Below are 25445 nucleotides of genomic sequence, written 5' to 3' on the forward strand. Positions count from 1 at the left end.
CCTGGAGGTAGCTATTGTTCTCGATGATGTAAATAACAACAAAGATATACCCGATGACCCTTGCCGTCTTCCAGTAAAGATCAACGTGTATATTCCCTTCCGGCACTGAATTATTGGCATGCTGCAATTATGGCGACAGACCGAATAGCGCATGGCTAGGAAAGGGATGCGATTGCTGAATCTAGGTTCTAAATATTTCAATCTTTTCATCGCCCAATTTTTCTGGGTGGGTAAATTTGAAAATAAAACTATTAACCTAGGCTGAAAATATGTCATTGTCATGGATATGGTTGTATTTAGTGTAGAGCTGGAAGGGTACCTCTCATGTCCGAACTCGAGCAGATCTCTGATCTGATCTGATCACCCACAAGTGCCGGATGGTGGTATTCCCATGCAACACTATGGCGTCCACGTTAATAAGATACTGGAGACAATTTACATGGCCATGTCGCATCCCTTGTAAATTATTTGAACTAATCATGTCCCATAAATCTGTTTTTATTTCTTCCCTCTCGTCCGGGGCCCCGCATCTAAATTTTTAAGGGGAAATCCCCAGAGTCACATCATTAGGTCAAATACTTGTTCATAGATTGCCCTCCAATTTAAACACCCCGGCCTCCTTCCCCCAAGCAGGTTAACCGCAAACGCCACAAACCTTCTGGTCAGCCGATTCGCAACTACACGCCGGTGGCTAACCTTTTCTGGACTCAGTTAAGCTTCCAACGCACTAGGCTCGGCCCTTGGCCAAGTCCGGACAGATTGTCTACTGTAACTGTCGTGCTCGTGGGAAACAGGAAAAACCCCGGCGGGACAGGGTTGCACCCCCTGCTTCCCCATACCGCTACAGTCCTTGTTTGGATAGCTTTCAGATGGCAGAATTAATCCACGTATCACGCGCATACTAATGCCCATAGAGACGCGTTAATGGGGTCAAAGGGTATAAGATCTCCCCTAGCCCGTCCTTAACTTTTATTTTCCGGTTTTGATTCTCACTCCATTCTTGACCTGGACAATAAATTTCGAAAATGTCAAGTGTCGACACAAAAGATGATTTGGACGGTGAGAAGGCCGGGATCGAGCAATCCGAGGTCTTGGTCAATTCGGATCTCATGAACGATGCCTTTGATGGCGAGAACCGCGAACATGAGATGAGTACGTGGGTAGCCATGAAGAGTCACCCCTGGGCTTGTTTATGGGCGTTCACCATGTGTTTCACTATTGTAAGTTGAGATATCCCAATGTTCCCTGCATTTCGGGTGTTCCCCCAGATCTCAAACTGATATACAACAGGTTATGGAATCCTTCGACATGTTCCTGAATGGTAACTTTGTCGCACTTCCCGCTTTTCAATTGAAGTATGGTGTTCCAGTCGAGGGACATGAGGGTCACGTTATTCCAACCAAATGGCAGAGTTCTCTCTTTCAGGCCGGTCAATGTGGCGCTTTCGTCGGTGTTTTTTTGGCCGGTCCTGTCACCAACAAATTCGGCTACCGGTTGACAACCATCTTTGCCCTGATCCTTATGAACGCCACCATTTTTGTTTCCTTCTTTGTAGGCTCTGCCCCTACCCAGTTGCTGGGGCTATTCTCTAACTCCACTTAGGCAAACTCACTCACCCTCCTTGTGGTCGGCCAGGCCTTAGAAGGTGTCCCTTGGGGATTCTTCATTGCAAACTCCCCCGCCTATGCTAGTGAGATTGTTCCTCTCTCCCTGAGAGGTGCCTGCACGGCTACTCTGCAAATGAGTTGGTCTATCGGTTCAATCATTGTTGCCGGCGCAACCTACGGCTTCAACAAGCGTTCCGATGAGTGGTCTTGGCGTATCCCTCTTGCCTTGCAGTGGATCTTCCCTGTAAGTCCTCCTTGAGAAATCTTCTATTGATAGGCGCTGACTTCTTCTAGACTCCCCTCTTGATTCTCCTCTTCTTCGCGCCCGAATCCCCTTGGTGGCTGATTCGCCGCGGACGCAAAGATGAAGCCCTTCGTTCCATCAAACGTCTTGGTAGCAAATCCGACGAGCAAGCCCAACAGTCCCTTGCCATGATTGAGCGAACCGTTGAGATCGAAGCCCAAATGGGTGGTTCCCCTACTCTCCTCGACCTTCTCAAGGGAACCGATTTAAGACGAACAATCATCACCTGCTTGATCTACGCATCACAGAACTTTGCCGGTAACTTGATTGCCAACCAGGCAACTTACTTCTTCGAACGTTAGTAGCTCCTTCTCCCTCTAAATTCTAATCCGCAATGGATAACTGACATCCCACTTAGAGGCCGGCATGGGATCCGACCGTTCATTCCAGCTCAATCTGATCAACTCGTGCCTTCAATTAGTTGCCAACATACTCTCTCTACCTCTGGCCTCCTCATTCGGTCGCCGAACGATCTACCTCTGGGGCACAATTACTAACGTCATTCTGCTCATGCTCCTCGGTGTCTGCGCCTCTATCAGCCAGAACCATGCGACCAATTACGCCCAGGCCATTCTGGGAATCATCATCTCCTTCGTCTTTGCTGGTTCTCTCGGTCCCATCTCATACACCATTATTGCCGAGACCTCTTCCGTCCGTCTTCGCGCTTTGAGCACCGGTGTCGGTCGTGCCGCCTACTATGTCGCTGAGATCCCCATGATCTACCTTGCTTCGCAGATGCTCAACCCTACCGGATGGAATCTGGCTGGAAAGTGTGGTTACGTCTGGGGAGGTACCGCTTGTGTCTGCTTCGTGTCGGCCTACTTCTTCCTTCCTGAGCTCAAGGGCCGCTCTTACCGTGAAAGTGATATCTTGTTCAATCGCAAGATTTCTGCTCGCAAGTTCAAGACGACGGTTATTGATGTTAGGGATAATGAGTAAGATATGTCGATATGAAGGAACGAGATATGCTTTGTGAACTTCTGTAGCATAGTACCTTAGAAGAAAATTCATTTTTGGGAGACTATTCAAGTCTTCGAGCACACGTTGCAAGCTTTCTACGAGTATGTGTATGTAACAGATACTTTCGCTGCTGTACATAATCCGTTATTACGGAGGATACTAGTAAGTCTGCTCTAGGAAGGCTTCATAATCTAAATATAAACATACTTAATGCTGAACACAGGAAACAGGAAAGACAATTTTAATACTGAGTTCAGCTTTAAAGCCTCGTATTCTCTCCAAGACAACATCTTTGGCATGTTATTTGAAAAGTGTGAGCTAGACTTTAGCATTCGTTTCCTAGGGTTTGAGGTAATGTGCCTCTATGAGCTAGATTCTTATTCGATTTGGTGGGTACCTAGGAGCTATGTACAAAAGTACAAGTAAGCGAAGTCTTCCTAAGGTGATACCTCATGGAGGGGGACATTAATTGGGTTAGGATAGGTTCCATTGCTATGTAGCTATAAAGTAGCTAATATATTAACCTGAACAGTCACATTAATTTACTCTGTATATGAGAGACAATATAGAGGGGTACAGCGCAGGGTTACACGTAGATCGGACTAGCGCGCTGCTGTTTAATTGAGGTAGTTTCCCAGAGGCTTAGCTCTCTTAGTTGAATACGAGGTAAGAGCTCTGAGGTCTGAGCACTATAATGGAAAAGAAAAATCGAATTGGCAGAGGTTATCTAACAGAAATAGCAGAAGCAAAAATAAGCCACCCGTAGTTCAAACACCAACGCTATCAAATCACATTAAAAAAAAACATAAAACATAGATCGTGGATCCATAGTATAATTGCGCAAAACCTCCACCTGCAAATAGGGAATATCCTGTTTTTTGATCTTCCACCGTTCCATAGATTGCATCACTATGCAGGCAAGAAGAAGATCTGGTCATATTAAGGTAATATAGTCTGATCATGCCGAACTCTTCGTCTCTGAGTTGGCGACACCGTTTGAAATCTTCTCGGATTGGGCAGTGGAAGTGGATGCTGAGCTGTCCTCGGAGGGCTTTCCCGATAGCTTGGCCTCGGCGGCGGCTAACTTGGCAGTAGTCGTGTCCAAGGTCATCTTCAGGGCCTTGATGTAATCAATGGCCATCTCCACAGCGGTCGCCTTGCTGATGGCTTGGTTGGCCTTTTCTTTTTCTTTTTCCTTCTCGTTGGCCTTGCCACCGGATTCTACGGCTTCCTTGGCATTGCGGGCATCGATGAACTCCTGCGGAATGAGCAGCTCAATCTCCTTGAGCGCATTGTTGATTCGATTCCGGCGTCCCTGCTCTGCGAGCTTGTGATTCGTCCGTTTGGAGCTCAGATTCTCTGCCAGGGCCTCTGGATAGCTCACACCGGATGGCAGAGTGCCGTCGAGAATGTGTTGGTAGTTGGACTTTGATGCAAGGTAAAGTGCATCTTGTGACATCCCTGGAATATAGTTAGTATAACATCCATGGGGGTTCGATTCAGGTTAAAACTCACCCTCGCTGCCTTTCATAAGTGGCTGGATGCTGGGACTAATCTTGGGTCGCAACTGTGGGCTGGCCTGAGTGGAACTCAAACTGGGTCGTTTCCGATTAGACGCAGTCCTGGAATCTGATTTCCGAGGGACCGGCCCACTGGGAGATGGCATTGCAGCTGTGCGTGGACTGGGAGCAAGAGAGGCACTGGGGGCCTTATCGTATGACGCTGACGAAGGATCCAAGAATGGTGTCCCATTCGTGGAGATCGACGGAGTCCGTACAGCGGTAACGATGCGGTTGGGTTTCGGGCGCAGCTGCGAAGGAGCCGCCGCCTCTGGTAGAGATATATCCTCCATTATGTCATCTGGGAACTCAGGCTCTGCGAGTTGCGCTTGACCGCGGAACTGGCCTGAAGGGTCTTGCAAATGCTGATTCCGCTGGATGCGCATCAAAAGCGCAGGGGTGGCAGCAGTGCCAGGTGAAGAAGCTTGAACATGGGGAGCAATTGCAGGAGACATCCGAGGGGGAGGAAGAGCGGGAGGGGGCATCAATGGTTCTGATAATGGCTCGGGGGATACCGAGTCCTGGCCGGAGCCCTCATTACTGCTGAGTCGGAGTGAGTGGATATCCTGATTTTGCGGTTTTGTGGTGTTCAACTCCTGGGTAAGGCTGCTGTAGAACTCCTCCGAATTGGTAGCCAAAGTGCTGCGTTTGCGCTGCGCCCGAATGATGGGCGATTGCTTGACTTTTCGTGCGTTATTGAGCCGGGTAGTGGTCGTTGATTGCCGGTGACGAGTGTTGGGCTTCCGAATGATGCTAGGAGAAGGTGGAGCCGAGGTTCCGGGAAGGGGGTTCACCTCCGCAGTAGTGGGAACAAAGCCCATATCCGATACTTGTCTTGCATGGTACTGGTAACTACTGGATTCGGCATTTTGGGCCTCCAGGGCGGGAGAGGTAAGAGGTGTAAAGTATTCGCCAGGGATTGTGTATTCAGGGAGTCGGAATTGATTCTCCAGGGGAGTCATGGCCGGGGATATCAGAGGAGTGTAGAGAGCCTTATTTGTTAACCAACAGGTTCATCTAGGATTTGTGTCTGAACTAACCTGTTCCTCATTAATGCGTGAATATCCGTCGTACATATCCGGGGTTTCGTCCGCGCGCTGGGGGTATCGGGCGGTATTGCCATGCATCTCGATACTGTTGGGGGTGGGAGGGATCATGCTGTGGTTCTGCACGTAATGTTGATGCGTAGGGGGTTGCGACATGGGCGATGGTTGTGCGCAAAAGCCTGGCGTCATATGGGGAGTCGAGTAAGGCATTGGGTGGGTTTGGTGTGTGTGCGACTGTGTGCTATCGCTGAAATCCATGAGCCCCTCCATCTGGCCCGAGTACTGCACGGGATGCGATTGTAGGTGAGCCATATCCGAGTCCGGGCCGGTGGTGGTCGGTAGAGAATGGGAATGCTGCATATTCCCTGGTCCGTGCTCGATTTCGGGAAAAGGTATGTTGAACTCGAACATGTTGGAAAACTCTTCCTCGGGCGCATTGATGAGAGTATTCTCATGGAGCTGCTCTGGCCACGACATGGCTGGTTCCATCTTGTATAATTAAAGAGAGGGAGAGATACTCAGTTGAGGCCTAGGCCAAGAGGGAGGTGTGAAGTTTCACACAAGAGGTCGGAGAAAAGGAGAATCCGATCGGGGAAATCAAAAAGAGCTCTGGAAAGAGATGGAGTGGAGTTCAAGGCGGAGACAGTACTCCGTGGTCGGCATCGTCTTGCCACTCTGATGGACTTTTGGTCTTATTTCTTATTCTGCGCTAGATGCGCGTGTGCTTATAGTGCTTGTAGCCGATGTGGAAGGAAAAAAAGTACGAGCTTACTCGGACTACTCCGTCAATTCTCTTAAATCCACAGTGGAGATCCCGGAGGAACTGAGAAACTTCCGGAAATATGTGCTATTGATGCATATTATATCTATTATATTAAAGTAATAAGTAACATTTGAAGTAATATTAAATATACGTACTTGTGTACTCTTCATATAAGCAACTTCAGGAATATAAATCCATGCATGGATACCTCAGGCAGAAATCAAGAGGGGTACAAGGGTTATCACCTCGTGATGCTTGATGACATGATCACCTCCAGCGCTACCTACTTCCCAGAGCTTAACTTTGTTGACTTTCTTGACTTCCTTCGGTATCTCTATTAGAAATGTCTTCATCATGAGACCTATTCCAGACCTCTCATTCTCTCGCAAACCCTCCGACCGTCCCCCATCCCCATCCCTTGATCCCCGCATTGACACCCCCGCGACCTTCTTCTTATCGCGCAGTCCACATGTCGCGGACCAGGATTCCAGTATATCGTTAGATAGCGGGGATGTCAAAGAGAATATGTATGGAGTACAAAGCCTAGCCTCTCTGTCCCAATCAGTCACATCCTTGCCCCGCGAACACTCCGCAGACAGCCTGAAACAGGCAACCGACGATTTAGAATCGCACCTCGCACAGCGCTGGTCAACATTGAAGCCGGTAAACTCAAACACCAGGGAATCCTCTGAACACCCATCTCCCATCCATGTATCTCGGCCCTTAACTCCGCTTACGTTGGGCATCCCCGATGACCCATCCTCGCTGCCCAGCAGCCCCAAATCTATATCCAACCAGTCCATGCGGCCACTCGATGATATTTCTATCACAGATGAAATCAATAGTCAGGCTCTCGGATCCGGAGATGAGGACGAAATGCCCCACGGGTCTCCATTTTTGGCCCCAGGTGGGGCCTCCCAGCTTATCATGCCAAGTATCAAAATGCCCAGCCGGCGCCCATTCACCGAGCGAGGAAAAGCCATGGGTCGACTCAAAGTTCTTCTAGCTGGTTCTCCGGGTATGTTTAACTGTTTTAGAAAAGATCACAACAGCTGATTATTTCAAACATTAGGTTCTGGTAAGACCTCGTTGATCAAGTCTATTGTTCAGACATGCGACGATATCGTACATGTCGACACCATCCCACAGACCTCTTTGGGCCGTCGCAGACCTTCCGGGCGATCTCGGGGGACGTCGACTGCCACGACGGAAATTTATGCTAGCACCAAACCTTATCCTTCATGGTGGTCTGATTTGGAAGATTCCCGCGTGCTCCAACGCCGGAGAAGCATCGGGGAAATTGTGCTGGAGCGGAATATATGTTTTGTAGACACGGCGACAAATTTAAGCCGGACGGGTCAAACCGACGCTATCAGGCAGTATATGAGACAGCAATTCTTCCGTGCTACCAATGCGCTCAATGGGTCCAGTGTTGATTTCCAAAACCTACTAGCGGGGAATGGTGGATCCCAGGTGGATGCCATCTTATATTTTATTTCTAATGGTGGGTTTTCTCTATGTCTCAAGCTCCAAACCCGACATCGCTGACCTTCTATAGACACCCTCTCAACAGATGTGGAATGCATTCGCAAGCTCTGCGAGCTAAGCAATGTAATTCCAATAATATCCAAAGCAGACACCCTCACCCCAAATCAAATCGCTCATTTGAAACTCCGCTTCCACGAACAAGCTCGCGAGGCCGGAATCAAACCATTCCTATTTGGAGACCCGCCGAACGGTCTAAATGGGCTCGAATCCCAGCCCCCATATGCCGTCTCCTCCGAGAAAACAATCGACATTGAAACCATGGATGCAAGCACCCTAATGAGCCCAGACTACGTACAGCCACTCGTCCCCTCCGAACTAGGCGCCCTAGTCAATAAAATGTTTGATCGCGATAACCTAGCCTGGATGCGCCACTCCGCCGCAAAGAAACTCCTCCAGCAGCGCACGGACTCATCTTCGCTCCCGCCCTCAATTCCGCTACCTACCTCAAGTGGGTCCGCATGCGCATCTAGCAGTTGGCATTCCATATCGGGAACCTCTATCTCACCTGGCTCCCCACCTGGTTATGCCATGGCCCGCATCGCAGATTACACCCGCCACGAGGAGCGCGTGGCACAAGTCCACCTTGCACAGTGGGCGACAGACCTGCAGCGCAGCCTACAGAACGAGCGTGATCGATATACCTCGCTGGCTCGTGGCGAGCGCGCTGTATGGCTTACCGAGCGGCTAGGCGAGTGTGTTGTCGACGGGTCATTGGTGCCTCTTTCCCAGACGCCTGGATTTTGTAATTTACATGGCCACGTTGGCGAGAAGGGCCCTAGTGGGTTCCGGGTCATGCACTCACATACCGGTTCTGGGACGTATCGCTTCGCGACTTTCAGTCCGAATGACCCCCTCGGTGTGGTTGGTTGGATTGATGACCTCGGGCACCGGAGCTGGGTGCTTGTTCAGATTGTTGGGAGTGTGGGTGTTGTTGGTGGATTGGCGCTCTGGCTTGCACGCGCTTGGGGTTTGCCGACGCGCAGTCTTTCGGATTTGCGGGTAGATTACTGGTGCGGTACTATGGAACGGTAGGTTGGTGGGATGACTCCGGTATGATAATGAGAGTATGAACATGTGTGGGCTTTATGAGTCATGGTTTTCTAGTTTGTTGTCTGGGGGGGGGGGGGGGTTTCTGCTGGACGGGTTTGTCTTTCTGCTCGGTTTCATTCTTGAGTTGTTCGGATATCATTCTCTCTCGTCTTCGGCGTCTTGGGTTGTCTTACGGCTCTGGGGCTATTCCTTTTTGCTGTTCTAGGTCACATAGCATAGTCGGATAGGGATAGCATTACATGAAAATGATAAACTGAATTTTTATTACAAGAGATTTATCCTGGCTTTTCTCTTCAGTTCTTTTATCCCCTCCTTCAATACAAATATTACTTCTCCTCGGCCATTCCTTAGTACTATGGCAATTAACCAACAATTAGATATTGAAATTGAACATGGTCCATCGTATTTAGGAATGTTAGTACATAATTAGTTTTCACATAAAACCGTATTTATTTCTTTTTTTGAAAAAAGAAAGTTAAAAAATAAAATTGCCATTAGCCTTTAACCTTTAGGCTAGACTAGTCTTCATTTCATCCATTATATAGTTATCCATGGCTCTTCTTTCCGTTTATATATCCATATTCTCCTCCATCTTCCATCCGATTGGTAAGATGGCCGAGTTGGTCTAAGGCGCACGGTTCAGGTTAACCTGATCCCGATGGTATACAACTGTCTCCGTGTCTCGCAAGAGGCGTGGGTTCAAATCCCACTCTTATCATATCTTTTTGTTTTTTTTTATTGCTCAGTCATATATCTCTTTCTTGCCATAATAATGGGGTGGTTGGAGGACTGTGGTTGTTTTTTTTGTTAGTTCAGTTCACCTTGGTACTGATGAAGTTTGTCACCGAAATAGGATAAAGCCCCAATAAACGTATCTATACCAATCAAATTAACAATTGCCCTGTTAAGTTTCAGGATTATTATCGCTGACGGCTCTTTGTGTAGGGAATGCCATGGGTGGTTCATATATAGACATGTAGAACAATGTAGTTGTGCGATAGTTGGATGGTCATGAACTTTCTATCCGTGGGGAAAGGAGATCTCAGCCTCGGTCATTCGGTGTGTACCATCCATCATTCTTCATATATAAGGCGCAAAAATGTGATGATAATGTTGGGGTACAAATATATATCTACCTTGGTATGTATAAATAACTCGGTGGAGTAAAACGATATCAAAATCTAGGTATTTTTGCTATAAAAACCGGGAGCGCAGGGAGACCAACGAAAGGGTATGGGCACATAAAACATGCAAGTTTTGATCGATCCTTGCCATGAAATTATACCTCGCCCCAAGATCATGACCAGGAGCCAAGGAAATCCATAGATCTACCGGAAGAGAATGAAAACAAAGGATAAGGTACAATTGTATTACAGTCAACTACACCTTTAAAAGAACAAAGGAGATATCGGCAATGAATCTAGGCACAAGTGGTCACATCAAATCCAAAATGGAGGGAACAGACTCTTCCCTCTCCACGGTGTAATGTATACAGGGATTTTAAACGGTCAGACCGAGATCCTCGGCGAAGGGGAGCTGGTGAATATCACCAACGCTGACGAGGGTAGCCTTGCCAGTCAGGAAGGTGTTGGCGACCTACGGGTACCTGTTAGTATCACGAAATCAATAATGCGGAGAGAAAAATAACATACCTGCTTGACCTGTTGTTCGGTGACCTTCTCGAGAGCCTCAGCAATCTCATTGATCTGGTAGGGCTTGTTGCCGTGGACGAGGCCGGAGCCGGTAGCCTCAAGACCAGTCTCGAGGGTCTGAACGGACTCCAGAGCGCGGAACTTGGCGAGGGCAATAGCCTTCTTGATGTCATCGGAGGCGACCTCACCGGCGGCAGCCTTCTTGAGGGCGTCGACAACGTTCTTGCTGGCGGCAGCGACCTGGTCGGCCTGGCCGGACAGAGTGACGGTGAAAAGACCAGCATCGGAGTAGGCGTTGTTCTGGGTAGAAACACGGAGCTGGTTGAAGCCCTTGGTGGCCTGGGACAGAAGGGAGAAGCCGGGGGTCCACTTGATGGTGGACTCGCCGCCCAGAAGGGCAGCGAGAACGGAAGCCTCAGCCTTGTAGCCCGCGGTGCCGAAAGCACTGGAGCCGGGGAAGGCGATCACAACAGCGTTGCCGATCTTGGAGGCAATGCGCTGCTCACCACCGTAGTACTTGGAGGCGACGGAGGGCAGAACGTTGTATTTGCTGGAGGCGTTGCCGGTGGGGGTGTCCTTGAAGAACTGGCCAACCCACTTGGAGAGCTCAGCAGAGTTGGGGCCGCTGGCGACAAGAGCAATGTTGGACTTGGCGTAGGCGTTCTGGGCGAACTCGGCCAGGGCATCGCCGGAGACGTACTTCTCGTAAGGAGAAGACTGGGAGGGGGTGATGGAAGCGCCCAGACCGCGGTGGAAAGCAACACCGTGAGCGGCATCGACAGCAACGGTCTCCGGGTTAGAGTGGACAGCCTGCTGCTTGTACTTGAGGAGCTTGCTGACAACCTCGTTCAATTCGTGGTCTGATATCATCGAGAGGGCTCGAGTCAGCAAAGGATGCTCATATAATTGAGACCCACCAATCACCATTGATCAAAAGGGGCCGACTCACCTGCGAACTTGGTCTGGGTAGCAACCTCGGCCAGCAACTCTGTGAAGTAAGGGAGATCCTTGGAGAGGAACTTGGTCCGGAGGACAATGTTTTCGCGCGAGTGTGTCGACGAGATTTCACCGCCCAGCAGCTCAGTCTCCCGGGTGATCCGCAGTGCAGACCGCTTGAGGGTAGTCTGTTTAGGAGTTGAATGATTAGTATCACCAAATATATCTGAGATGAATCAATTGATGACATGGAACCAACCTTGAAAGCGAATCGGTCGAGAGCATCGGAGAAACCAGGGAAGGGCTGGTAACGGGAACCAGCCTTCGCAACAAGGGCTAGGGTACCAGTAGGGCCCTCAACTTGACGGTTGGCGACCTTCACGCCGGAAGCTTCGGAGACATCGTACTGGAAGGCCGGGTTGGCAGCCGAGGCCATGGACCGACGGCCGGCGGCGGCGAACGCACGCGGCGCATTTCGGCTGAGGGAAGACCGCGACAGCATCGTCGCCTGTGCCGAGAAGATGTGAGAGAAAAAGAAGAGATGAAAACCCGAATTGGGTTTGTAAAGAGGCGCAAATGAGGCGGGGAAGGAGGTGGGATGCGGAGAGAGCAAGAGGGAAGAGGCAGTTTGGGAGGTCACGAAAAGCTTCAAGATCCCGACTCGTCACTCCAGCCAATCAGCAGTCAAGTAATCAAAAGCGCGGACGGAACCGGAGTTACTTTTGTTCGAGTATATAGAAGTTGTTTCCAATTGACTTTGTATATGATTGCTATCTTATTGAGTATTTTTTAAATAATTGATATCAGTATTCAAATTGTGAATCTCTCTATTGTTCCCCATCCATTGTTTCTACCTGAACACGTTTCCTCCGAATGAGGCTTTTGGATCACCTGATTGATGTCACGTGAATATACCGATAAGCAAAAAAAGAACAAAAGAACGTTGAAGACCTGCATCTCATCGTGCATTGGATTTTTGGACTTGCAGATCTCTGCTGGGCTGGAAATCTTCATGACCATTCGGTGACCCTCAAGTGCCCCCTCTCGAGGTTTGGTGGCTGGTGAATCTTTTTTTTATCTCTTTAGCCCACCATGATGTCCCAGGTATGCGACTGTCCTGCGAATCTCGAGAGAGCTACTTACTGACATGAATTTAGTGCTCTGCCGAGCTCTGTACGCTCTTGATCGAAGACAATTTTGGAGAGCTCTTTGCTGTGAGTCATATTGTGTAGATTCTGGGGCTGTCATGATTCCTTGCGACAGCGGGGAAGGAACCAGGCTAACTAGTCAACTTTTCGCAGCGCATCTTTACCGTCCTTCAACGTTACGAAAGACTGACTCTCCCTCGGTTAAAATTCTATGCTCGCCTGTCAGATCGCCAGCTGCATCATGGCCTCTCCGCCATGATCCAGCACCACTTGATCTATCACTTCACCTCCCTCGACGACGGCAACACCTACTATGAAGCTAATCCACAAGCTGCCTACTCCCTCGTGCGATCTGGAAAGATTCTCCAGCTTGTTGAAAGCCGGTTGGGAGAATACGCGGCCCAGGTGTTAGAAACAATCATGAGCCTCGGTCACTCCTCGATCGCCCACCTCGAGACGCTTCCTGAGCTTCAGTCCAACAAGCAACGCATTTCGAATGGAGCCAACCACGATGAAATTAAGGCCGAGGGAGACGAGGAAAAAGAAGAGGATTCCGCAGCCCCTAACGGCGATCATGTTGTGAGCGAGAAACCGGCGCGTCTTCACCCCACCTTGAAGAGTCTTGCCTCGCACGGATATATCCATCGCCTTCGAGAGGCGCACTTCCAGAGCCCAAATGACAACTGGCTAGATGCTTCCCGAATCATCTCATCAAGGCCAGATGTCAAACTAATGAAGGGCAAACAGCAAGCGATGGAGATTGAGGAGAAGGCGAAGGAAATGGTCAAAGAAAGAACTGAAGGAGATCTGAGCCGGGGTCTAATGTACAATGGCCTCCCCCAAGGCGCCAAAAGAAAACGCGACCATGGCAACAAGGAGTCCGACCAGCGGGTGCGGAATGGCACCAATGGTGTCAACGGAGGCCATGTAGATGATGAGGAAGAAGAAGAGGAGAACGATTGGTCCGAAGATGAAGATGGAATTGATTCAATGCCAATGGATGTAAGCTCGTTTCGTCTTTCCCTACGACTTCGAATACACCGCTGACATCTACCACAGTCTAATCTCATCATTCGAGTGAACTACGAGAAACTTGACGTGGCCCTTCGAAACACGCGGTTCCTGGAGCTTGCTGAGCAAGACGCGCCTTCCGCCTCAATTGAGGTTTACGATTGTCTGCTTCGGCGAATTGAATACCAAACAGCCCGCTGCCGAGACTCTTATGAGATCCCTCGCGAAGGAGAAGAAGGCGAACAATACTCTGCTCCAATCCAACTGAGCTCAATCGTCGAAGACGTTGACCCAAATCTGGATCTTGCAGGATGTATTGGCCCGATGGAGCCCTCAACGGTATTAAACCGACGGGGGAAGCGACCATTGGAAGATGATACAAACGGCGTGAATGGTGACGAGCATGAAGACGAACCGAGCGGGCAGAACCGCGCCTACGAGATCGACCAGCACCTTAGTATTCTCTCACAACCCCCCTTGAATCTTACCACGAAGCACGTCATCTCCGGCCTCCCTACGTGGCGAGTTGCATTCCGAGGTCTGGCCCGCAAGCTTCGCCATTTAGAACTGGAGCGCATGATTGAATCTCGGTATGGAGATGTGGCACTACGGGTGATCCGCGTCTTGCATGCCAAGGGCAAGCTTGACGAGAAACGACTCCAGGAGATCAGTCTCCTGCCCTTCAAAGACCTACGCCAGACGCTTGCTAGCATGCAAACTGGAGGGTTTGTAGATTTGCAGGAAGTGCCGCGTGACGCGCAGCGTCAACCTTCCAAGACAATCTATTTGTGGTACTACGATCCGGATCGCGTGTGCAGCAGCATTCTGGAGGATACATACAAAGCCATGTCACGGTGCCTGCAGCGCATCAAATTTGAACGTACCCGCGAGAGAGATTTCCTTGAAAAGACTGAACGAACTGACGTCAAGGGCCACGAGGAAGAATTCCTGTCCGAGGCCGAACTAGAGCATCTTCGCAATTGGAAGGCCAAGGAAGCCTTCCTGCTGGCGGAGGTATCTCGATTAGATGACATGGTTGCTGTTTTCCGTGATTATTGATTTGCTACGTTCATATCATGAAGACTGGGAAGGTAATTGGGCTGCATAAATCTGTACAGGCGCATGAGCGACGAATTGATACAAATGACATCTACATGCTCGTTCTGCGAGTCTATTCTTTAGACATATATTGGACATGTGTAGCAATGTTTGATATAGACGCTTCTTTGTCAAGTCTCCCATGGCCTCCAGAGCTATAAATACATAGCCACTTTCCTTGCTTACTAGGTCTGAGGATCAGAGTATCAGGTCGGCCTTTTGTGTCTCACACAGCCACGGCCACAGCCACAATAGGAACGAATACATACATGCGAGAAACTCGTCTTCGTCTCTATGTGTCTCATCAAGTACGGGAGTGTACGCAACACAAAATCGAAACTGTTAAAATATGAATTTCCATTTATCTCTAGGATAGGATAGACAAGTGGAATTAAACCGAATGTCAAATGTATATAATCAAGTTTCACAGTGATCGGCAGCCCGGCGTCATATGGCTTGCACGTGCATTTAGCCAAGACTATAGGAACACTTCATAGGCAGCAAAGAAAAGTAGAGTGTATAAATAGTGTTTAGGCAGTAAGTTAAGGGGAGGTGGGTGAGAGCATATATAAATCAAACAGTAATTAGTAGCCAGTCAAGAAAGCAGGAAAGGTCGGAAGGTTACAAAGTATTCAAGGTATGTCGAAAGATGCCCCTACGTCAGCCCTATCAAAAGTGTCAAAGCCAAGTCTGTAGATATTAATGACGCTGGCGCGACGCCAGTGGCTGCGCCAACCCCCTGCACCTTTATATACTATGCCACACCTTGGGCACTACAAATTGTCCTTTCTGACGCAAACCTGCAGATAATTTTACATACTTTGCCTGGATATTCACACCTTCACAATACATACCAACATCGGCATCAACATCTACACCTACATCCATATCGAAAATGACTCTCCCGTGGATATACCCCGTCCGAATCGTGCAGGCACTCTTTGGCGTGATCGTGATCGGCTTGACAGGATATGGTCCGTCATCTCAGAACAAATTCTCGAAAAACCGATGAAAACTGACAGATCTCTAGTGGTGTCAGAATACTATTATGGATGGTCATACTCGGATACTGTCAACTTCCTCCTCTTCCTCGGTTGCTGGACTGCCTTTGTAGCAGTACCCTACCTCGCCATTTCACCGGTATGGTTCCCTCGTCTTGCGCATCACTATGTGATTCCTGCTGTCGAAGTGATTACCATGATCTTCTGGTTTGCTGGGTTTATCGCGGAGGGAGCGATGTTGCCTCCGCCGAGGGCGTGTCATGGGAGTGTATGCAGCTCGCTCCAGGCAGCAACGGTATTTGCGGCGTTTGAATGGTGAGATTCCGTCCCCTTTGGTATTGCGACAGTATTCGACAGAGTATTCTAACTGTGATTTGTGTGGTATATAGGGTGTTATTTGCCGTCACCAGCTATTTCGGTATTGTCGATCTGATGAACCACCGCAGTGGAGAAGCGAAACCACATTCGAATGTGCATTTGGGGGTTTGAAGTGTTTGTAAACATCCAAGGCTATTGGGAATATTTGTTTTGGATGTTATGTTTTGAATTTTGTCATAGTTTGGATGCGATACCCTTTGATAGCGATGGAATTATTTTAATACGTATATCTCTTTCAGAAGCCAGACGTAATGTCATTCTTATTATTATTAACTCCAAGTTATCTCCGCAAACGGCAAGACTCCGCCAAGACCGCCAAGTATGTGGCTACAACATAGATGCGTCCTTAGTTTCTTAGTTCCCAGCCATAAAAAGTCTTGAGAAGCGTAATAGGAGAAGTAGATATATTGTATGGGATTCAAATTTAGATACTATGGCTACGTCCATATGTAGTCTACGTCCCCCGGACAGGCTTCACTGCAATAAATTCATAAAATATTAAGATAAATCATATCAAGTATCCTTGAAAACAGAATATCCAATTAAATGTCTAAATAAAATATACATTTGGGGGCAAAGAGACTCGCCACCAGCGAAAAAACTCTTTCCCGGCAAATCCACCCCGGGTGGTATTGGGAGAAAATTGGGCAAATTTGATTTTCCAAGAGACTAAAGATATAGAATAAATAGAATCTACAATAAAAGCTATCTATTTCCCCTCAAAATTCCCCTTCTTTTTTACATAACATTTTCTCAAGTGTTCAGTGTGTATCCACCTTCGAGGGGAAAAGCCTGTCTTCGGACCCCAGTGGGCTTAATCGAGTGGAGACTTTGGTGTTGCACTCAAATCCTTTCTCTCTCCTCTTCCCACCTTGAAGCTCCCAATCGGCCTTGCCTTCAGCAGACATGGCTTCGGACAAGTCAAACAGCCCGTCTAAGGGAAAGACGAGCACTGAACTTCCCGTCCAAGTCCAAGCGCACAGCCCGGTCGACTATGATATCGACTACGAGAAGCATGGCGCCCAGCGCGAGGCAAACCCTCTCCCGGATCTCAAGCGGAAGCTGAAGAGCAGACATCTACAGATGATTGCCATTGGTTAGTTGGATGGTATGAGAATCTTCAGAATCTTCAGACTAACGGTCTTCGAAGGCGGCACAATAGGAACCGGATTGTTCATTGGTAGTGGAACGGCCATTGCTCACGGAGGCCCGGTGGGCGCTCTTATCGCTTATATCTTCGTCGGAACGATCGTCTACTCGGTCATGACCGCTCTCGGAGAGATTGCAACATATATTCCGATTCCCGGTGCCTTCACCTCATACGCTGCCCGCCTGATTGACCCTAGTCTGGGCTTTGCTATGGGTTGGATCTATTGGTTTTCATGGGCATCAACATTTGCGCTGGAGTTGACCGCAACTGGGTTGATTATCCAGTTCTGGGACAGCAGCATTCCGATCGCCATCTTCATCGCCGTCTTCTGGGTCGTGATTATCGTTTTCAACATGATGCCCGTGGCCTTCTATGGAGAAATCGAGTTTTGGTTCGCAAGTATCAAGGTTATTACCGTGATAGGCTTCATGATCTTCTCGATTTGCATGAATGCCGGCGTCGGAAAGGAAGGGTATATCGGTTTCCGGTACTGGGTGGACCCCGGTCCGTTCGTCCCCTACTTGATCGAAGGGAACAATTCGTTGGCCAAATTCGTTGGATTCTGGTCGACGCTTATTCAGGCCGGATTTTCCTACCAGGGAACCGAACTGGTTGGTATTGCGGCCGGTGAGACCGAGAACCCTCGCAAGACTGTCCCATCTGCAATTCGCAAAACCTTTTTCCGTATCGTCTTCTTCTTCATCCTGACGATCTTCTTCCTCGGAATTGTCGTGCCCTCTTCCGATCCTGGCCTGTTGGCTAGCCAGGGAGATGGTGCTTCTGCTCAGAATGCCAACGCTTCGCCCTTTGTCATTGCCGCCAACCGTGCCGGTGTCATGGCTCTCCCCGGTATCATCAACGCCGTTCTTCTGACCGTGGTGCTTTCGGCAGCCAACTCCAACGTCTACAGCGGGAGCCGTATCCTAGTCGGTCTGGCCCAGGAAGGTTTTGCTCCTCATTGGTTCAAGATTACCACCAAGCGTGGTGTCCCTTACTACAGTGTGCTCTTCACGGCGGCCTTTGGTCTGCTCGGATTCTTGAACGTCTCTGATGCAGGTAGCACGGTGTTCACTTGGTTGCTCCAGATCTCTGGTGTGGCTGGTTTCATCACCTGGTGTTCGCTGAACGCTTGTCATCTCGCTTTCCAACGGGCACTCAAGGCCCGCAACATCTCTCGGGATATCTTGCCCTACAAGGCCCTCTGGCAGCCCTGGTTCTCGTGGTATGGTCTGTTTTTCAATATTCTGATCATCTTCACCCAGGGATTCACTGCCTTCATCCCGCACTTCCAAGTCAAGGAGTTTTTCATCAACTACCTGAGCTTGATCTTGTTCGTGGTGTTGTATGCGGGACACAAAATCATTTACCGCCCCGCTTTTGTCAAGCCCATCGAGGCCGACCTGGATACCGGCCGTACCACCGCTGATAACGAGACATGGGAGACTATTGAGCCAACTACCTGGTATGGCAAGGCATGGAAGTGGATTTGCGGGTAATTAGAGACTGCCGATCTCACTTGTATATATATATTTATTTTCTTGCATATTCTATGGGCGTTATCTTTTTTAACGCATATATACTCCAATATACATGTATCTTATTAAACTCTCAATGCCTTTACACTGATATACGTATATTCCTAACTCGGTTTCCATGTGAAAAGTGCATGTGAGTTGTGCAAATGTGACGTGTATGTAAGCAAATCCACTAGTGCAGGTACCTGACGATAATATGGAAGGTACCACTGTGTGGCAAGTACCCCCCGAAAGAGCCGAGGTTCCCTGTCGGCTCATGTCTTTTGTGTCCGAAAAGCGTCGGTCGCTCCGGTTTCGACTCCAGTTTTCTCCCCCACACTTTTTTCCCCCTTTAATACGTGATTGTTCGGGCCTTTCTTTCTTTCGCTCTTTTGTTTAAATTCTGGTTCGTCCGCCTATTGTTTATTCTGATTTTCCCCCGCTGACCGTATCCCGACAGACATGTTCTTCTCACAACCTCCCCATTTGGTCAAGGCCGAAGAGCTCAAGCAAGCACCCCCAAAGGGCGCAGCTTACTCTGTGGCCATTCCTGGCACTGAACAGCCCGGCCGGAGTCGGGTATACCGAGCATGGAATGCGCAAAAGGAACTTTTGACGACACTGGACCCCAAGGTACAGCGGCCCACGCGCGAATGCGACAATACCATAATATTGACCGATTTTAGGTTACCACGGCCCATGATATGTTTGAGTCGACCGCCAATCGCCAGCCCAAGAACCACTGCCTTGGATGGCGTCCGTATAACTCCACGACCAAGTCCTTCGACCCATACGAGTGGCTCAGTTACGAGACCGTGCAGAAGAGACGCGCCGCATTCGGTGCTGGTCTGGTAGAGCTGCACCATAAGCACAATTGCCATCGCCCTGGCCAGTATGGTATCGGTCTCTGGGCCCAGAACCGACCGGAGTGGCAGATCACTGGTGAGTGAGGTCGCGAGAGCGAAGATCTCAAGATACAAGACGCTAAATCGATACTATGTACAGACTTGGCCTGTGTTTCCCAATCTCTTTACTCCGTCTCGATCTACGATGTCCTGGCCCCGGACGCTACCGAATATATTATCAATCATGCTGAGCTGCACTGCGTTGTCACCTCTCTACCCCACATCCCGACTCTGATCAAGCTCAAGCCTTCTCTTCCGAACCTGAAGATCATCATCAGTTTGGACCCGCTGGATGCAGGTGAGCAGGACAGTCTCACTAAGCGTGCCCTTCTCGAGTCCATGGCTGCCGATCAGGGCCTGGCGATCTACACTATGGATCAGGTTGAGGAGCTGGGCTTGGCCTCGAAGCGCGGATACAATGCTCCTTCTGCCTCGGACATTGTCACTATCAACTACACTTCAGGCACGACCGGTCCCCCCAAGGGTGTCGTTCTGACCCACGGCAACGCCGTGGCTGCCACGTCCGCTGGTATGATCACTATCGCCCAAGCCCGAGGCGATACGACAGCCTCATATCTGCCGCTGGCCCATATCTATGCCCGTCTGGCAGAGCACACTGCTTTCTGGGGTGGTGCACGGATTGGTTATTTCCACGGGAACATCGCGGAGCTGGTCGATGATTTGAAGTTGCTGAAGCCCACTGGTTTCATGTCCGTTCCTCGTCTCTACAGTCGATTCGGTAGCGCAATCCGTTCCGCGACTGTTGAGCAGCCTGGCTTCAAGGGCGCTCTGTCGCGACACATCATTGCGACCAAAACTGCCAACTTGAAGAATCCCGATCCCTCCAAGGCGACAGTCCACCACGCTTTGTATGATCGCATCTGGGCTAAAAAGGTGGCTGCCGCTCTTGGTCTGGAGCGAGCCAGATGTATGGTGTCTGGTTCCGCGCCCTTGGACCCAACCCTACACAACTTCCTCCGTGTCGCCACCGGCACTGATGTCCTTCAGGGCTACGGTTTGACCGAGTCCTACGCCTCAGCCACCGCCCAGCCGACATACGATCTGAGCGCTGGCAATTGTGGTAGTCTTGCACCCTGTGTCGAGGCTTGCCTGGCCTCCCTGCCAGATATGGAGTACTCCGTGGACGACAAGCCGTTCCCCCGTGGTGAGCTCTTGCTGCGCGGTAACAACATGTTCCGCGAGTACTACAAGAATGAGGAAGAGACCCGCAATGCCGTCACCGAGGATGGCTGGTTCCGCACCGGCGATGTATGCACAATTGACGAGAAAGGCCGCTTCATCATCATTGACCGCCGCAAGAACGTGCTCAAGCTCGCCCAGGGCGAGTACATCTCCCCCGAGCGTCTGGAGGGTGTCGTCCTTGCCGAGCTCGGCTACATTGCCCAGGCTTATGTCCACGGCGATAGTATGCAGACCTTCCTAGTTGGCATTCTTGGTGTCGCGCCTGACCTTTTCGCTCCATATGCCAGCAAGGTTCTGGGCAAGACCATTGCCCCGACCGCGGAAGCAGTCAAGGAATCTCTGGGCGATGACAAGCTCCGCCGTGCTGTGCTTGCTGACCTCGAGCGCGTGGCTAAGAAGCACAAGTTCGCTGGCTACGAGAGAATCCGCAACGTCTCTCTCAAGGTGGAGCCGTTCACCGTTGAGAACAACTTGTTGACCCCGACGTAAGTTTTATTTACAATTCCATAATTCCGGCATTGCTAACGTTATTTTCTCCCTTCCACAGTCTCAAGCTCAAGCGTCCCCCCGTTGTCAAGATATACCGTTCCCTTTTGGATCAGCTCTATGAGCAGGCCACCGAGGAGATGTCTGCTCCCAGGGCTAAGCTGTAGTGGCTCCAACACTTATTCTTATCCATTCTTGTTTCCCATCACGTTATTACTCTAGCCTTTGGCAATTCTTCTCGGGCTCTCGGTTCAGAAACTGTACATAGAACCAGTCCGGGGACTGTAGTATACTAAACATTCTGGTTGATTTCTGGTGTGTTATCATCTTGGGTCATTCGTGGCTTGGAGGAGGTGCCTCTCTGCTTGTAGGCTCATTCGTCCGATCTAGTGGTCTCTTGTTCTATGTAGTTTTCTTCCTCGCGTCTTCCTCGCAGTGCGACTAGATTATAAATATGCTCATATTCACCTAGCTATTTTATTCTTTATACACTGGTTTTTCGCTTTCCCCTCTTACCTTCTTTCTATGGTCATGCTTTTACACATAATTTTCGAAGAGTGCTTTCAGCATCCAACATCCAACTTACATTGGGTGAAATGGTTGTTGCGTTTACACTGCACGACACGTCCGACAAAATAATTGCCACGAATCACCACGGCCTCCGCCAATCCCATTATTATTATTATGAGACAACGGATAGAACTGTGCAATACAATAAAAAACAAAAAAGATATGATAAGAGTGGGATTTGAACCCACGCCTCTTGCGAGACACGGAGACAGTTGTATACCATCGGGATCAGGTTAACCTGAACCGTGCGCCTTAGACCAACTCGGCCATCTTACCAATTGATGGAAAATGGTTTAGATTATGAATTTATTAATGAAAACACTATATCAGGGCTTTCGTTTGGGCATTTAGTAAACCATATCATGCTGCTATTCATCGTACTTATTAACTTGTTAGTGATATGAGTCAGTATTGTTATTAATTATTGTCTGATTATCTAAGTATGATAATTATCCCCTAGTTATGGGTAGTAGGTGGGGTGTGTTCCATATATATTTACCGTAGGACTGTCGATTGATTAACATATATATAACTGAACAAAGAAGTATAGCATTATTTGTTCAACATTGCACGGCCGTTGTGCACCACCCTGGTTCAGTGAACGATGATCGGCCCCACCAATAACACATAGATAGTAGCATACCTCGGATCCCATCTAATCACTCCTTTTCTATGTATGGTAGACATGTGTCACAAGCATCCCCTCATCAACTACCCTAGCAGGCTACAGTAATATGCCAGTGTAGCTTGGCTAAGAACTAAGCATAGAGGGACCGTTCGCACCATCTCGTTAACAGCGCCCTGACACTATTTGTTCCCATCAATTAGATCCTAAACACCGGGCCTAAAGGGGGGCATCGCACGTGCACCGACAATACTCATCCGAACGCGACGACAAGATACGGAACCTGCGCAGTACCACTAACGGGTAGATGGCCATTCCGAGCATACTACGTGCTTTGGTCTCGATCTCGCGACCAAGTTCTGATGTTAGTGGCACAGGTGGGGCTAGGTAGATCGACATCAGTAATAAGCCACTGGGAGTAGGTCTATAGAATATGTGTTAGTTCACATGTTAAATTACGGGGACAGTGTAGTTATTCGAGGCGGATTCGCCCGGGTCTAGGGTAGTCGCTGGATGAATTAAAGTTAGCCGTGGAGGTATCTCATATGTGATACAAGGAGCCGAGGCTGTGCCCTGGGACCCCGAAGCAAGCAAAAGGAAGCGAAGAGAAATGTATGTGAATAATGAAAAGTAAAATGGGATACAAGGTTATTTTAGCACAGGCTCAATGTCTGGAAGCCTGGTCCTCATGGATATTCTTATAGTTGGGTATAAGGGGAATGCGATAGACAACGGGAGAGGGGCAGACATCGTTTGCGCAAGTAAAGTCGTGTAAATCAATATCGGGTCCTAGCTGCGCAGCCATCCATATCTGCTTTACTATAACTAAAATTGAAAAGGTGAAATGTAGTATAAATAGGATACACATAAATTACTGGGAGAGGGAGAGGGTACCGAAAAGGCCGATGAAGTTAGAGTGCACAGCTCAATACGAGCAAGTACTCACTGGACCTTAAACTATAGGCACCGAAGATGCTGTCACGATCTATTATCGCATACTTCTCGTGTCACATGCTATCACATGCTCCTCCCAGATTGTTTGGTATTTGCTTCCTCCTTTGTTACTAAGCCTACCTAAGAAAGATGTTGTTTGCTTTTGTGGGATAGCTCTGCTATAAGATCCCCCGGGATTTACCACTTACTTCTTCCTTCCCTCTATATCTTTGATATTCTAGTAGGAATGCACTCTTTCTTCGTTGATTGAACTGGCACGTAACAGATGCTAAATGATGCAGACACCATAAATTGAATAAATCACCCTAGCCTATGCTATGTTGAAGCATCAATGACCTAACATGTGTTGGATGGGTGCACGCTACAGGCATATCCAACACTCCTAAGGTAGATGGTAGGCCGGATTTAAACCTAATTGAACCTGTATGGAGGTGGCTAAAGGTGAAACCTTTTCAGTTATTCCCTAAGGCTATATATGTGGGAAGGTCGGAGGAGGATTGGAAGGTCTTTAAAAGGTGTATAAAAATTGCTTGGGATGCAATTCCGCAAGTAAAGATAGATGCATTGATTTTAAGTATGGGGCGGAGATGTCATGCTATACAGGGTGCTGGGGGGTATTATACAAAATATTGAATTTTGAATTTTACACCAAATCAGTATGGTGTTTAAACCTATTTTTTTATAGGTAAATTGAGCAAGGTATAGTGGTCCTATGCATAGATATGTAAGATATATATATTTGGAAGAGAGGTGTAGAAAATGCGGGTGGGTAAGGACTTATTAAACCCCACTGTATTATGGAAAAGTTAACTAATTTTTCCTTTATATAACCACAATCTAAACTCTCTACCATCAATTGGTAAGATGGCCGAGTTGGTCTAAGGCGCACGGTTCAGGTTAACCTGATCCCGATGGTATACAACTGTCTCCGTGTCTCGCAAGAGGCGTGGGTTCAAATCCCACTCTTATCATATTTTTTATGCATTTTGCATAAACAAATTATAGCTGGGAACCGATTAGATTCACCTGGCTTTCTTCTTTTTGTTCTAGTCTATTGGTCAGTCATAGTCATGGGTTAGTTAAGAATAGATAGATATAAGCCCTGTTTGGTAGTTTTTATAGAAAGATCAAACACCCAAAATATCATTTGTGACCACATGCAAGTTGATACTCAAGATCTGCAAAACGCATAACTTTAAAAGTTTCTACCACCGATTTCCTTCAAAACATTAAAAAAATAGCCAACTAAGCTAATAAAAGCCTTAAATAGTTAACCATATATGTACCAAGGTGGAATAAGCAAAAACAAAAAGTTATGATAAGAGTGGGATTCGAACCCACGCCTCTTGCGAGACCAGGAAACTATTGCTAGTTGTAGAGTCAAGGTATACCTTAACCTGGCGCCTTAGACCAACTCGGCCATCTTACCAATTGGATGAAAGGTTGGGAATAATCTAGCTACATGAGCAGGAGCTAAACCCATTAGACATGGAGTCAAAGGTCAAAGTCGAAACGCAAGTCTCAACCCGTCTAATCTTCGAACATCGAAAAATGGTCAGATTCATGGGCACCAAAGGCAAGCTGGCAGTTGTATTCGAATAAACGCGTTTGCCTTGAGAGTTTACCTTGAGAATGCAGCTTATATAAATGGATTGACCCGAAGTGAATAACCTTGATCAAGCATCCATACACAACATTCCAGCCTATGGCGAACCTCAGCACGGGATCCGTAGCGGATCCTTTTCATGTAGTTTGCGTTGTTCGGAGTGTCCAAATCAGAGGTTAGTGGCAACTAATAGATGCGGGAGCCCGAGAACCAGTATTAGACACCAACGCATCTCGGTGGAATTCTTTGAGCTTGTGTTATATAAGTATGTTGTTGTGTACTCCGCACGGATGTAGCCAAACAGCCCTAGAAAACTCCAACTCACTCTAGCCTGGCCATCTATTCCATCGCATAGCTGATGGAATTTATCT

General features: G+C 48.5%; 8 protein-coding genes across 8 annotated transcripts; 6 read left to right on the forward strand and 2 right to left on the reverse strand.

Moving 5' to 3' along the window:
- Positions 1-1025: 1025 nt before the first annotated feature.
- Positions 1026-2850, forward strand: N7447_002218 (Major facilitator superfamily domain general substrate transporter; the record flags this gene model as incomplete). The annotated part of the gene is made up of 5 exons (XM_057226493.1): positions 1026-1220; positions 1291-1551; positions 1603-1851; positions 1902-2208; positions 2270-2850. The coding sequence occupies 5 exons, from the start codon at positions 1026-1028 to the stop codon at positions 2848-2850; spliced, it is 1593 nt and encodes a 530-aa protein (XP_057090509.1).
- Positions 2851-3829: 979 nt separating this feature from the next.
- Positions 3830-5965, reverse strand: N7447_002219 (phosphate-sensing transcription factor PHO4; the record flags this gene model as incomplete). Its single annotated transcript, XM_057226494.1, has 3 exons — positions 3830-4332; positions 4387-5422; positions 5471-5965. 3 exons carry the CDS (start codon positions 5963-5965, stop codon positions 3830-3832), a joined length of 2034 nt encoding a protein of 677 aa, XP_057090510.1.
- A 628-nt stretch (positions 5966-6593) lies between these two features.
- N7447_002220 (uncharacterized protein) lies at positions 6594-8819 on the forward strand (the record flags this gene model as incomplete). The annotated part of the gene is made up of 3 exons (XM_057226495.1): positions 6594-7257; positions 7312-7743; positions 7798-8819. The coding sequence occupies 3 exons, from the start codon at positions 6594-6596 to the stop codon at positions 8817-8819; spliced, it is 2118 nt and encodes a 705-aa protein (XP_057090511.1).
- Positions 8820-10337: 1518 nt separating this feature from the next.
- N7447_002221 (ubiquinol--cytochrome-c reductase subunit 2) lies at positions 10338-12107 on the reverse strand (the record flags this gene model as incomplete). The annotated part of the gene is made up of 4 exons (XM_057226496.1): positions 11685-12107; positions 11439-11613; positions 10490-11349; positions 10338-10433 (listed from the first exon to the last, which is right to left on the reverse strand). Exons 1-4 carry the CDS (start codon positions 11925-11927, stop codon positions 10338-10340), a joined length of 1374 nt encoding a protein of 457 aa, XP_057090512.1. The 5' UTR covers positions 11928-12107.
- A 410-nt stretch (positions 12108-12517) lies between these two features.
- N7447_002222 (uncharacterized protein) lies at positions 12518-14643 on the forward strand (the record flags this gene model as incomplete). Its single annotated transcript, XM_057226497.1, has 4 exons — positions 12518-12529; positions 12583-12639; positions 12727-13575; positions 13633-14643. 4 exons carry the CDS (start codon positions 12518-12520, stop codon positions 14641-14643), a joined length of 1929 nt encoding a protein of 642 aa, XP_057090513.1.
- A 934-nt stretch (positions 14644-15577) lies between these two features.
- Positions 15578-16172, forward strand: N7447_002223 (MARVEL domain-containing protein; the record flags this gene model as incomplete). The annotated part of the gene is made up of 3 exons (XM_057226498.1): positions 15578-15656; positions 15713-15998; positions 16073-16172. The coding sequence occupies 3 exons, from the start codon at positions 15578-15580 to the stop codon at positions 16170-16172; spliced, it is 465 nt and encodes a 154-aa protein (XP_057090514.1).
- Positions 16173-16967: 795 nt separating this feature from the next.
- On the forward strand, positions 16968-18707 carry N7447_002224 (putative arginine transporter; the record flags this gene model as incomplete). The annotated part of the gene is made up of 2 exons (XM_057226499.1): positions 16968-17157; positions 17212-18707. The coding sequence occupies 2 exons, from the start codon at positions 16968-16970 to the stop codon at positions 18705-18707; spliced, it is 1686 nt and encodes a 561-aa protein (XP_057090515.1).
- A 480-nt stretch (positions 18708-19187) lies between these two features.
- Positions 19188-21486, forward strand: N7447_002225 (putative AMP-binding enzyme; the record flags this gene model as incomplete). Its single annotated transcript, XM_057226500.1, has 4 exons — positions 19188-19358; positions 19412-19667; positions 19731-21318; positions 21381-21486. 4 exons carry the CDS (start codon positions 19188-19190, stop codon positions 21484-21486), a joined length of 2121 nt encoding a protein of 706 aa, XP_057090516.1.
- Positions 21487-25445: the final 3959 nt, after the last annotated feature.

The sequence above is a fragment of the Penicillium robsamsonii genome, assembly GCF_028829455.1.
Source record: "Penicillium robsamsonii strain IBT 29466 chromosome Unknown utg000001l_segment0_segment0, whole genome shotgun sequence".
Taxonomy (NCBI): domain Eukaryota; kingdom Fungi; phylum Ascomycota; class Eurotiomycetes; order Eurotiales; family Aspergillaceae; genus Penicillium; species Penicillium robsamsonii.